The sequence below is a fragment of the Oncorhynchus keta genome, chromosome 27 (assembly GCF_023373465.1).
Source record: "Oncorhynchus keta strain PuntledgeMale-10-30-2019 chromosome 27, Oket_V2, whole genome shotgun sequence".
In the NCBI taxonomy this organism is placed as follows: Eukaryota; Metazoa; Chordata; class Actinopteri; order Salmoniformes; family Salmonidae; genus Oncorhynchus; species Oncorhynchus keta.
The window spans coordinates 33429748-33442900 of record NC_068447.1 but is presented as its reverse complement, the minus strand read 5'-3'; the positions used below and the strand labels follow the sequence as shown (position 1 = coordinate 33442900).

The 13153-nt window shown below is 40.4% G+C and overlaps 1 protein-coding gene across 2 annotated transcripts; it reads right to left on the bottom strand.

Moving 5' to 3' along the window:
- Nucleotides 1–4434: 4434 nt before the first annotated feature.
- Nucleotides 4435–12836, bottom strand: LOC118359826 (complement receptor type 2-like). 2 transcript variants are annotated; one of them, XM_035738626.2, is made up of 14 exons: nucleotides 12669–12836; nucleotides 12324–12524; nucleotides 11871–11967; nucleotides 11725–11798; nucleotides 9273–9494; nucleotides 8759–8938; nucleotides 8474–8647; nucleotides 8039–8284; nucleotides 7738–7923; nucleotides 5862–5958; nucleotides 5666–5739; nucleotides 5309–5488; nucleotides 4941–5120; nucleotides 4435–4833 (listed from the first exon to the last, which is right to left on the bottom strand). In XM_035738626.2, exons 1-14 carry the CDS (start codon nucleotides 12718–12720, stop codon nucleotides 4820–4822), a joined length of 1977 nt encoding a protein of 658 aa, XP_035594519.1. In that variant the 5' UTR covers nucleotides 12721–12836; the 3' UTR covers nucleotides 4435–4819. The 2 variants fall into 2 exon arrangements, with proteins under 2 accessions (XP_035594519.1, XP_052338142.1); XM_052482182.1 differs by lacking the exons at nucleotides 8474–8647; nucleotides 8759–8938; nucleotides 9273–9494.
- Nucleotides 12837–13153: the final 317 nt, after the last annotated feature.

The following is a 13153-nucleotide window of genomic DNA, read 5'->3' as shown; positions in this document are numbered from 1 at the left end:
CCTGGTTCGATTCCAAGCTGAATCACAACCGGCCGTGATTGGGAGTCGAATAGGGCGGCACACAATTGGCCAAGTGTTGTCCGGGTTAGGGTTTGGCCAGGGTAGGCCTTAATTGTAAATAAGAATTTGTTCTGAACTGACTTGTCTAGTAAAATAAATAAAAACATAAAGGGGTCTCAGTGGAGAGGGTGAAAAGCTTCAAGTTCTTCAGTGTGCACATCACTGACAGCCTGAAATGGTCCACCCACACAGTTTGGAGGAAAAAGGGGGAGGCTTGCAAGCAGAAGAACATCATCCCAACCGTGAAGCATGGGGGTGCAGCATCATGTTGTGGGGGTGCTTTGCTGCAGGAGGGACTGGTGCACTTCACAAAATAGATGGCATCATGAAGGGGGAACATAATGTGGATATATTGAACATCTCAAGACATCACCTGAAGCATTTGACCCAAGTTAAACAATGTACTTCATACATTTTCCCTGACACCCAAAGTAGTCGTTACATTTTGAATGCTTAGCAGGACAGGAAAATAGTCTAATTCACGAACTTATCAAGAGAACATCCTTGCTCATGCCTACTGCCTCTGATCTGGCGGACTCACTAAACACAAATGCTTTGTTTGTAAATTAAGTCAGAGTGTTGGAGTGGGCCAGCCCCTGGCTAGCTGTAAATAAAATAAAACTAGAAAATCGTGCCGTCTGGTTTGATTAATATAAGGAATGTAAAATGATTTACAGTGGGGAGAACAAGTATTTGAAACACTGCCGATTTAGCAGGTTTCCCTACTTACAAAGCATGTAGAGGTCTGTAATTTTTATCATAGGTACACTCAATAAAATGCTAATTAATTACTTAAAAATCATACAATGTGATTTTCTGGATTTTTCTTTTAGATTCCGCCTCTCATAGTTGAAGTGTACCTATGATAAAAATGACAGACCTCTACATGCTTTGTAAGTAGGAAAACCTGAAAAATCGGCAGTGTATCAAATACTTGTTCTCCCCACTATATACTTTTACTTTTGATACTCGTGTATATTTTAGCAATTACATTGACTTTTGATACCTATATTTCAATCCGAATACTTTTAGACTTTTAACTCAAGTAGTATTCTGCTTGGTGACTTCCACTTTTACTTGAGTCATCATCTATTAATTTTCTATTAAGGTATTTTTCCACCACTGAGCATCAAAGCTGGGACTGAGAGACTGAAAAATAACTTCTATCCCAAGGCAATCAGACTATTAAATAGTCACCACTAGCTGGCCTCCACCCAGTACCCTGCCCTGAAATTAGTCATAGTTACTAGCCGGTACGATACCCTTCACCTTAGAGATTGCTGCCCTATGGACATATGTAACAGTTTTGTTTCTTTCCCTCTCCACTCCCCTACCTGGGCTCGAACCAGGGACCCTCGCCACACATCAACAACTGACACCCACGAGGCATCGTTACCCATCACTCCACAAAGTAAAAAAAAAGTTTACATACTGTTTTACCCACTTCATATGTACAGTATATAGTGTACTCTAGTCAAGGCTCATCTTACATACAGTGCATTCGGAAAGCATTCAGATGCCTTGACATTTTCCATAAGTATTGATACTCTTTACTCAGTGCTTTGTTGAAGTACCTTTGGCTACTATTACAGCCTTGAGTCTTCTTGGGTGTGACGCTACAAGCTTTGCACACCTGTATTTGGGAAGTGTTTCCCATTATACTCTGCAGATTCTCTCAAGCTCTGTCAGGTTGGATGGGGAGCGTCGCTGCAAAGCTATTTTCAGGTCTCTTCAGAGATGTTCGATCGGGTTCAAGTCCGGGCTCTGGCTGGGCCACTCCAGGACATTCAGAGACTTGTCACGAAGCCACTCATGCATTGTCTTGGCTGTGTGCTTAGGGTCATTGTCCTTTTGGAAGGTGAACCTTCGCCCCAGTGTGAGGTCCTGTGTGCACTGGAGCAGGTTTTCATCAAGGATCGTTCTGTACTTTTCTCTATTCACCTTTCCCTTGACACTGACTAGTCTCCCAGTCCCTGCCGCTGAAAAACATCCCCACAGCATGATGCTGCCACCACCATGCTTCACTGTAGGAATGGTGACAGGTTTCCTCCAGACGTGATGCTTGGCATTCAGGCCAAATAGTTCCATCTTGGTTTCATCAGACCAGATAATCTTGTTCCTCATGGTATTTGGGTCCTTTAGGTACATTTTGGCAAACTCCAAGCGGGCTGTCATGTGCCTTTAACTGAGGAATGGCTTCTGTCTGGCCATTCCACCATAAAGGCCTGATTGGTGGAGTGCTGCAAAGATGGTTATCCTTCTGGAAGGATCTCCCATCTCCACAGAGGAACTCTGGAGTTCTCTCAAATTGACCATCGGGTTCTTGTTCACCTCCCTGACCAAGGCCTTTCTCCACCGATTGCTTAGTTTGGCCGGGCGGCCAGCTCTAGGAAGAGTCTTGGGGGTTCCAAACTTCTTCCATTTAATGATGATGGAAGCCACTGTGTTCTTGGGACTTTCAAAGCTGCAGAAATGTTTTGGTACTCTTCCCCAGAGCTCTGCCCCGCCACAATCCTATTTCGGAGCTCTACGGCCAATTCCTTAACCTCATGGCTTGGGTTTTGCTCTGACATGCACTGTCATCTGTGGGACCTTATATAGACAGGTGTGTGCCTTTCCAAATAATTTACAATCAATTGAATTTACCACAGGTGGACTCCAATCAAGTTGTAGAAACATGTCAATGATAATCAATGGCATCAAATCAAATCAAAGTTTATTTGTCACGTGCACCGAATACAACAGGTGTAGTAGACCTTACAGTGAAATGCTTACTTACACCAACAGTGCAAAAAAGGTGAACAATAGGTAAGTAAATTAATAAAAACAACAGTAAAAAGACAATGGAATATAACAGTAGCGAGGCTATATACAGTAGCAAGGCTATAACAGTCGTGAGGCTATATACAGGCACCGATTAGTCGGGCTGATTGAGGTGCTATGTGCATGTAGATACAGTGGGGCAAAAAAGTATTTAGTCTACCATCAATTGTGCAAGTTCTCCCACTTAAAAAGATGAGAGAGGCCTGTAATTTTCACCATAGGTACACTTCAACTATGACAGACAAAATGAGAAAAACAAATCCAGAAAATCACATTGTAGCATTTTTAATGAATTTATTTGCAAATTATGGTGGAAAATAAGTATTTGGTCAATAACAAAAGTTTATCTCAATACTTTGTTATATACCCTTTGTTGGCAATGACAGCGGTCAAACGTTTTCTGTAAGTATTCACAAGGTTTTCACACACTGTTGCGGGTATTTTGGCCCATTCCTCCATGTAGATCTCCTCTAGAGCAGTGATGTTTTGGGGCTGTTGCTGGGCAACACAGACTTTCAACTCCCTCCAAAGATTTTCTATGGGGTTGAGATCTGGAGACGGGCTAGGCCACTCCAGGACCTTGAAATTCTTCTTACGAAGCCACTCCTTCGTTGCCCAGGCGTTGTGTTTGGTATCTTTGTCATGCTGAAAGACCCAGCCACGTTTCATCTTCACTGCCCTTGCTGATGGAAGGTTTTCACTCAAAATCACTCACCGTTCTTGTGATCATTTTGACCCCACGGGATGAGATCTTGCGTGGAGCCCCAGATCGAGGTAGATTATCAGTGGTCTTGTATGTCTTCCATTTCCTAATAATTGCTCCCATAGTTGATTTCTTCAAACCAAGCTGCTTTCCTATTGCAGATTCAGTCTTCCAAACCTGGTGCAGGTCTACAATTTTGTTTCTGGTGTCCTTTGACAGCTCTTTGGTCTTGGCCATAGTGGAGTTTGGAGTGTGACTGTTTGAGGTTGTGGACAGGTGTCTTTTATACTGATAACAAGTTCAAACAGGTGCCATTAATACAGGTAACGAGTGGAGGACAGAGGAGCCTCTTAAAGAAGAAGTTACAGGTCTGTGAGAGCCAGAAATCTTGCTTGTTTGTAGGTGACCAAATACTTATTTTCCACCATAATTTGCAAATAAATAAATTAAAAATCCTAAAAAGTGATTTTCTGGATTTTGTTTCTCATTTTGTCTGTCATAGTTGAAGTGTACCTATGATGAAAATTACAGGCCTCTCATCTTTTTAAGTGGGAGAACTTGCACAATTGGTGGCTGACTAAATACCTTTTTGCCCCACTGTATTTGGTATGATAATTTTTTTTGTCATTTAGTAGACGTTCTTATCCAGAGCGATTTACAGTAGTGGGTGAATACATTTGAATAAAAATAAAAAAGTTTTCATATCGGTTGCAGGAATTGAACCCACAGCCCTGGCATTGCAAGCTACCAACTAAGCTACGCAGAACACTAGGACACTGATATTTTTGCATCTGTAGAAGTGTTTAGAAACATATTCTTACAATAAAAGTGACTCCAAAATGACAACGCAGAATTTAACATACATTTTTATTGTAAACAAAATAATCGGAAACAAACAGCAAATGCATCTAACACATTTGTAGAGTCACACGTTTGATGCAGTCATTGTGTGCTATGAATATGGGACCAAATAATTAACTTTGAGTACTTTAATACACAAGTGAATATTTCCCCAATACTTTTGGTCCCCTAAAATAGGGGTATATGTACCAAACGTGCTGTAAAATTCACAATAACATGATTCCAGAAGACAGAAGGGGTATTTAAAGACAACAGTCATTAGGATATTCATTTATTATAATAAAATGCATTGAGTTTGATTATTATGGTAAAAGTTATGGTAAAATGGTTGAGTTGAAGACATTCAGTATAATGATCAATGGTATTAGACCTTCAGTAACGCCGATCTGTAAAAAAAAAAAAAAAAGGGACAATTTTATACAATGCACTTCAATTACGTATCAGCCTACAAAGGGTTATATTGTCAGTAAATAGACCCTTCAGAATTACTCACATTGACATGTGGGAAGGGCAGGAGTCCATGTCCCATCCAGGCTGCATGTGACGGTGCCTGGTCCATTCATCACCATGCCCCTAAAGCAGACAAATGTCACAGAGTCCCCAAACTCAAGTGGCATTCTAATTCCTCTTGTCATTTGGGCGTATTGTACTTTGGGATAGGGACATTTAATATCTGTGAACAGAGATGAAAGAGTCAACATAAGCTTTTACTTTATTGGTTTTAAAGGGGTTGGTTCCTTAATATTACTCTCAGGGCCAAGTTCTCAACACTTAAGGGATGTTCCTAGTTTGCTGAAGGGAAAAAAACATAGCAAAAATAGTGCAGCTATAGAAGCTATAGAGTTGAACAGAAAATGGCACCTTTGCACTCTGGAGGTGGCGCACTCCATGTCCCATCTTTGGTACAGTAGAGCTCACTCGTTCCAATCAGTTTCCCTACGCGACACCGATAGCCAATCACAGTGCTGTAAACGTAAGGTGGTTCCAAATGGCCATTTATCTCTCCATTTACCACCTCAGGAAGTTTAGCACACTGCACCGCTGAAAGTCACAAACACAATGTACATTTACATTACCTTTTTTTTTAAAGATTATGGGTGACAGAACTGAAGTTCAGGGATGTTCTAAACTAAAGCAAAGTTACCAAAAGCAATTGAACTATGACCCAGGTGTACAAATGTGTGGTGCAGTAGACCATCTAAAAAATAAATGTGACACCTTCACAGACAGGAACACGCCCATCCCAGCCATCATTCATGCAATTTCTTACATTCTGTCCAACCAGCTGATACCTGGTGTAATAATGGGTACAAAAAGTGATTTAATATGACAACGCATAATTTTATTTGTACACTGCAACAATTCTGAGAGTAGCCTTAAGAGCAAAAAGACATACTAGCAGAATAGAACTTACCCCTCATTACAAACCCCTGTGGCTGTATCTCCAAACTGTGCACCGGTATAGACGAAATGACCAAAAGACATCTCTCCAGCTGAGCCACATGATTTGCCTTTGGACAAGAAAATGCCATTAAATTACATTTTTCAGAAGGCACAAAACAGACAAACATTAACTACCACAGAGTGATATATTCTAGACCATCTATGGCTCTGCTGCCACCTAATGCTTAAACAAGAGAATAATGCTCTTTATATACTGTAGTACATAGGAGGAAGAAGTATTAATGATGTGCCAGAGTATATGAAAAGTATATGTAGAGTAACTAACTGTACATATACAGTACCTGTCTAAAGTTTGGACACACCTACCCATTCAAGTAAAAAAAAAACTATTTTCTACATTGTAGAATAATAGTGAAGACATAAACTATGAAATAGCACATATGTAATCATGTAGTAACCAAAAAAGTGTGAAACAAATTTAAATATATTAGTAGCCACCCTTTACCTTAATGACAGCTTTGCACACTTTTGGCATTCTCTCAAACAGCTTCACCTGGTATGCTTTTTCAACAGTCTTGAATGAGTTCCCACATATTCTGAGCACTTTTCCTTCACTCTGCGGTCCAAATCATCCCAAACCATATCAATTGGGTTGAGGTTGGGTGATTGTGGAGGCCACGTCATCTGATGCAGCACTCCATCACTCTGCTTCCTGGTCAAATAGCCTTTACACAGCCTGGATTTGGGTTGCATCACTGTCCTGTTGAAAAACAAATGATAGTCCCACTAAGCCCAAACCAGATGAGATGGTGTGTCGCTGCAGAATGCTGTGGTAGCCATGTTGGTTAAGTGTGCCTTGAATTCTAGATAAATCACTGACTGTCACCAGCTATGACCCCCCCACACCATCACACCTCCTCCTCCAGGCTTCACGGTGGGAACCACACATGCGAAGATCATCCGATCACCTACTCTGCGTCTCACAAAGACACAGCGGTTGGAACCAAAAATCTCACAGTTGGACTCATCAGACCAAAAGGACAGATTTCCACCGGTCTAATGTCCATTGCTCATGTTTCTTGGCCCAAGCAAGTCTCTTCTTATTGGTGTTCTTTAGTAGTGGTTTCTTTGCAGCAACTTGAAAATGAAGGCCTGATTCATGCAGTCCCCTCTGAACAGTTGATGTTGAGATGTGTCAGTAACTTGAATTCCGTGAAGCATTTATTTGGGCTGGTAACTCTAATGAACTTATCTTCTGCAGCAGAGGTAACTCTGGGTCTTCCTTTCCTGTGGCGGTCCTCATGAGAGCCAGTTTCATCATAGGGCTTGATTGTTTTTACAACTGCACTTGAAGAAACTTTCAAAGTTCTTGAAATGTTCCGTATTGACTGTAAAGTAATGATGGACTGTTGTTTCTCTTTGCTTATTTGAGCTGTTCTTGCCATAATATGGACTTGGTATTTTAGCAAAAAGGTCCATCTTCTGTAAACCACCCCTACCTTGTCACAACACAACTGATTGGCTCAAACGCATTAAGAAGGAAATCAATTCCACAAATTAACTGTTAATTGAAATGTATTCCAGATGACTACCACATGAAGCTGGTTGAGAGAATGCCAAGATTGTGCAAATCTGTCACCAATGCAAAGGGTGGCGACTTTGAAGGACCTCAAATATAAAATATATTTTGATTTGTTTAACACTTTTTTTGGTTACTACATGATTCCATGTGTGTTATTTCATAGTTTTGATGTCTTCATTATTATTCTACAATGTAGAAAATAGTAAAAATAAATAAAAAACCTTGAATGAGTAGGTGTGTCCAAACTTTTGATTGGTACCGTACTTTCATCTATTCTGGCACATAATTTCATATGGTTACTTACGTTTACATCTCAGAGTTACTGGCGTCCACCTCCCACTGACGCAGGTACTATAGTAAGTGCCTCTTCCTCTCATGTATCCCAAGGCACAACTGTACCTGACCCGGTGACCAGGACCAAAATCTGCCTGTGCTCTACAGCAGTCAGAAAGGTGTGCGTTGGAGTGGTACGGGGGCACTCCACATCTGCCTACAGGAAAGGGAGATAGATAGAAATCACATCTGTTATAAAACCAATGCATCATAACATGTATTATATATTGCAATGCTCAAAGTAACAGATCTTGGCTGGTGTTTGTGTTTACCATCAGGCTTGGGGCTTTCAATTATATCATTAAAGGGCAGACAAAGTGGGAGCTTGGGCTGCCATTGGCCGTCTGGTCCACAGGTGAGCTGCTGGGCTCCAGTCAGGAGGAAGCCCTCGGAGCAGACCAAGGTCACTGAGTCTCTGACCCTGTACACTGAGACAGTCTCACTCAGCTTCACACCGTTGGCCACTGAAGGAGCAGGGCAGGTCACTTCTGCTGGAACCACTTGTGCTTCACCTCCCTCTAGAATGATGACATTTAAAATGCTATTGTGGTTTTGTTTAATTCATTCTTGCATCTATAATGACATAAAAAAAAGTGTGCCTCATCTTGGAGATAAGAGGAAAAATGACCTCGTACTTTGGTAAAAAGCACAACATTGAGACTAGGCATACAGTACATTCAATCCTTTGAAAACAAGAGATCCTTTACCTGGCACACATTGTGGAATCTTTTCCATCCATTCCCCAGATCTTGAACATTTTATGCGGGCAGCACCTTTTAGCAGGTTTCCTTTAAAGCAGGAAATGGTTACATCTGATCCAAATCTTCTATGCTTGATGGATGGCCTACCATTTGTTATGTTTAATATAGGGCACTTAATCTCTACATGAGTAAAAAAAAAAGAAAAGAAAAAGAAGCAAGTTAAAACAAAATTACAACACATTTGACACAGAGTCTATATAGCAGTTGTCTTAATCATATCAGGATACTTACCTGTGCACTGTGGAAGAGAAGGAGTCCATTTTCCGTCAACCCCACATGTGACAGTGTTCGATCCATCCAAATAATAAATGTCCTTGCAGGAAAAGGACAAAGAATCTCCAGATCTATAAACTTGCTTCAACCCATTGATCAACATCTTCCTCTTTGCATTGGGGGCATTGCAAGTGATCTCTAGAAAAAAGAAGCAGAAAATAGCTCATAGAAGTTTGGTGTCTCTCTGTGGCAGATGGCCATGCCCTATCATTACAGAGCACTCCTAACAAATCATCACTGAAGAATGATAATTAGAGTTTCAAAAACAACAGAACAGACACAGCAATGTCTCCAAAGAGTGGGAGTTGGAATTACAGGAGCTAGGCACCGCCATAACAAATCAAGGCTCCAAAGCAATGAATATGGGCCAGACACCCCAAACAAGTGAATAGATTTCAACTTTGGGTACCCTTAAGTGATGTTGGGCACCCCTACTGAGTCAATGTGTTATTCAAACCAGGATGGACCTCACCTCCGACAGAGGGCAGACAAAGTGGGAGCTCGGGCTGCCACTGGCCGTCTGGTCCACAGGTGAGATGCTGGGCTCCAGTCAGGAGGAAGCCCTCGGAGCAGACCAAGGTCACTGAATCTCTGACCCTGTACACTGAGACAGTCTCACTGAGCTTCACACTGTTGGCCACTGAAGGAGCAGGGCAGGTCACTTCTGCTGGAACCACTTGTGCTTCACCTCCCTCTAGAATGATGACATTTAAAATGCTATTGTGGTTTTGTTTAATTCATTCTTGTATCTATAATGACAAACAAAATATGTGCCTCGTCTTGGAGATTAAGAGGAAAAACAGATGCCTCCATCGAGACAACGACCTCATGCTTTGGTAAACAGCACAACAACATTATGGGTGCCTGTGATATGGGCGATTTTCACAAAATGTCATCCATAACAAAACAAACAACAAATCAGGTCCTTTGGAGTAAGGATTGTTGACATATATTTCACATTTGTATCTTAAAGCATAATTGATGAATAAATCCTTGAAGTTGGAACATTTGTGAGTTTTTGGCCTTACCCAGACCTCCTTTAAGATTCCATAATGTTTCATCTGTAAATGCTAGAAATTGATGTCATAAGAAACTTTACTGTTTGCTCTGTAATATATGAGTAGTAACTTCATTTCAATAATAATTTCCATGCATTCATTTGTTTTTTAAATATAAACATACATATTGAAGATATACAATTTTTGATTTGGCTACATTTGTTTCATATTGTTGAACATAATATACTCTACAGGCTTATCAAAGTTTCAGAGGGGGATCTCTGCTAGTTTGAAAGTTAAGGTCCATTTTATAGAGAGAAATTGGCATATTAAGCAATGTAACCAATTGAAGCCCTCATTTTACTTGTATCACTGCAAATCCTGTAAATTACCAGCAGAGGGCAACCATTTTGAATCCAATTTCACATTCACAATGTTGGTAATGCTTACAAATTGGATCATAACCACTGAGGTGTTTTCAAGGAAATCTACTCAAGTTCCAATTCATGAACCGTCTATATCCGAGTTACATCCGGTTTATACAGACCAACATCACATGCACACCAGCACTTAGTGAGCACAGGCGACATCATCACATCACCCAAAAACATAGCAGACGTTGGATGAATATAAAATGTTAATATCTACATCTATGAGTGATGCAAATAATATAAAAAATATTTAAAAATCTGCTTTAGTGAAAATTATTTGAATAATTAAATGGATTTTTTTGTGCACAAAGGTGATGACTAAAGTGTCTTATTAGGAATTGTCAAATCTGAATTCTCTATGTAGCCGTCTGTAGAAACAGACTTTCTGGGCCAGGTGTCAGTTAAACTGCAGTACCGAAGCAAAACTGTAGGAGCAGTCGAAACCGTACTTCTAGACAAGAGCCCTGGCCCCTTGATCATAACACAAGTAGCAGAGATCCCACTTTAAACGTCAATATGCCCATAGAGTATATTATGTTCAACAATATTAAGATATTCATATGACACCATTGTTTGCTTTGTAGCACCTACAGATAAAACATTGTGGAGTCTTAAAGCGGCAATAAGCAGTTGAAGCAATAACAAAGCGGTTTTCCGCCCCTGTTTTGGTAAAAAGCTGAAGGGTGGAGCTGGAGAAATGGAAGCACTCTCACATTCATGGACAGTGCTATGGATGCATGGACTGACCATCCAAGATATATAGTTTTAACCATGTAATAAGGCTACATTGTGTTTGTTTACAAACATTGGAGTAAAACAAGTGTATATTTTGGGTTCTGATGGGGCACTAGAGTTGAACGAAGCCTATGCGGCATTTATAAGTTATATTCTATAAGAATCACTGGGTATATATAATTAATTTGTAAGTCAAAAAAATGTATGTAGCAGCAGATTTCCCCTTTAAATGAGCCATGGGTTAGGGCCTAACCGTTAGGCCAAAATGTCACAAATAGTCCAACTTATGGACTACAATTATGCTTTAAGATACAAATGGCAAATATGTCAACAATCTTTCCTCCAAAGGAACCTTCAGTGGATTCACTTTTGTGAAGAAAAAAATTGGGGGAAAAAATCATGGTCTTTTTTTGTTGTTCTAGTCTGGCGAGGAATCATTCTTACAGGACATGAGCTAGGCCATTATTACCCATGCTGTGGTAGCCTAAAGGAACATTTGTTTACATGATATTCTAATGCTTTTGGAACAATGGGACAATTATGGACTGAATGTCCAAGGCCAACATGGTCAAGTCTCAACAACAGGATCTTGGTGTGTCATGCCAACAATCAACTAGACAAGTACAGGGCATGCCAGTCTGGTATTTCATACAGCAGAACCTACTAAATTGATTAGGATGCATATTATATGTCCTACTTAGAAAGGAACGGACCTGATTGCTGCATATTACTTTACGATTGATCATTGAATGGTGCATACCTTCACACGTGGGAATCTCTCCACTCCAGCCAGAGTCCTTACATATTCTGTATTCCATCCCCTTCAGTGTAAACCTGTGCAAATATCACAGAGATTAAGAAAAGGCCCAGGCTATAGGCCTATTTCATTACATTCAAGACACTTACCCCTCATTGCATACTGCATTTGCTTTGTCCCCGTAAAAAGAGCCCATATATTGAAAGTATCCATTGAATAACTCCCCAGCAGATCCACAGTTCTTCTCTGAAGAGAGGATGGGACACATTAGAAAACAGCAGGGCAGTCAGGGAATGGATCCAGGGTGAGATACTGTGCCAAACTCAACATAAATAACCACAGGGAACTGTTTGTGCCAAACAGCGCTAAAACAGGCACACTGCAGTCCTCAAGGACTGAATTGAATATAAATGTTATACCCAAATGTTCTCTTTGCAACCACCAGAGGGCCCCAGTAAATGTAAGTGTCAAATGACACAACAACCTCATCCCAGAGACAGTTATAACCATAATGATATGATGGTATGACATTCATTGAACCAGTGTTATGCACAACAACAACATATACTGATCTAAATGCTTAGCTGTAGGCATTTACTTACTTTCACACGTCATGGTTAACTGTGTCCATTTTCCATCTTGACACTTGATAGAGCGAATGCCACTGTTCTGAGTGTAGCCCTCGGCGCATCTGTAGAGGACTTTTTGTACATGGCTGGATATACCCTTTTTCGGTTTCATGTCCTCGATTTGCATGTGTGGATAGGACGACGGCGGCGCACCACATTTCGATGGAACTTGAGCTGTTTAGAAACAAATAAGCCACATCAGCAACAGTGGCAATTCAAATCACTGCGTTTATCCGACGAATATGTAAACATGCTACAAATGACATTGTCAGTGTTAAAGTGGACAATGCAATGTTAACTTGATGAAAACAATCTTACCTGAGGCATGTAGAGCAAGTGATAAGAACACGACATTATACACCAGATTCATCGTTTCATGTGCATTCGGATCTGTACGCTCACCAGTTTAAACGTTATTGAGTTTAATGAAATAGTATGTCGACTGGGTTATATTTTGTAGTTGGAGGGGAGGTAACGTCAAATGACGAGTAGCTTTGTAGGCCTACGTAGCTAGTCTATTCAGATTTATTTACGTCAGGTAATCTGAGTTTTTCCCATTGGTAATACTGGTGTGTAAGTGGTTCAAGAAACACTCCAACATAGAAGTGGGTCAAAGTTTCCCACGGGACAAAAAAAATATGGTATAAAGTAAATATACTTTAAAGTGCTACTTAAGTATTTTTTTTGTGGTATCTATACATTACTATTTATATTTGACAACTTTTACGTTTACTCCACTACATTTCTAAAGAAAATAATGTCGTTTTACTCCATACATTTTCCCTGACAAACAAAAAGTACTC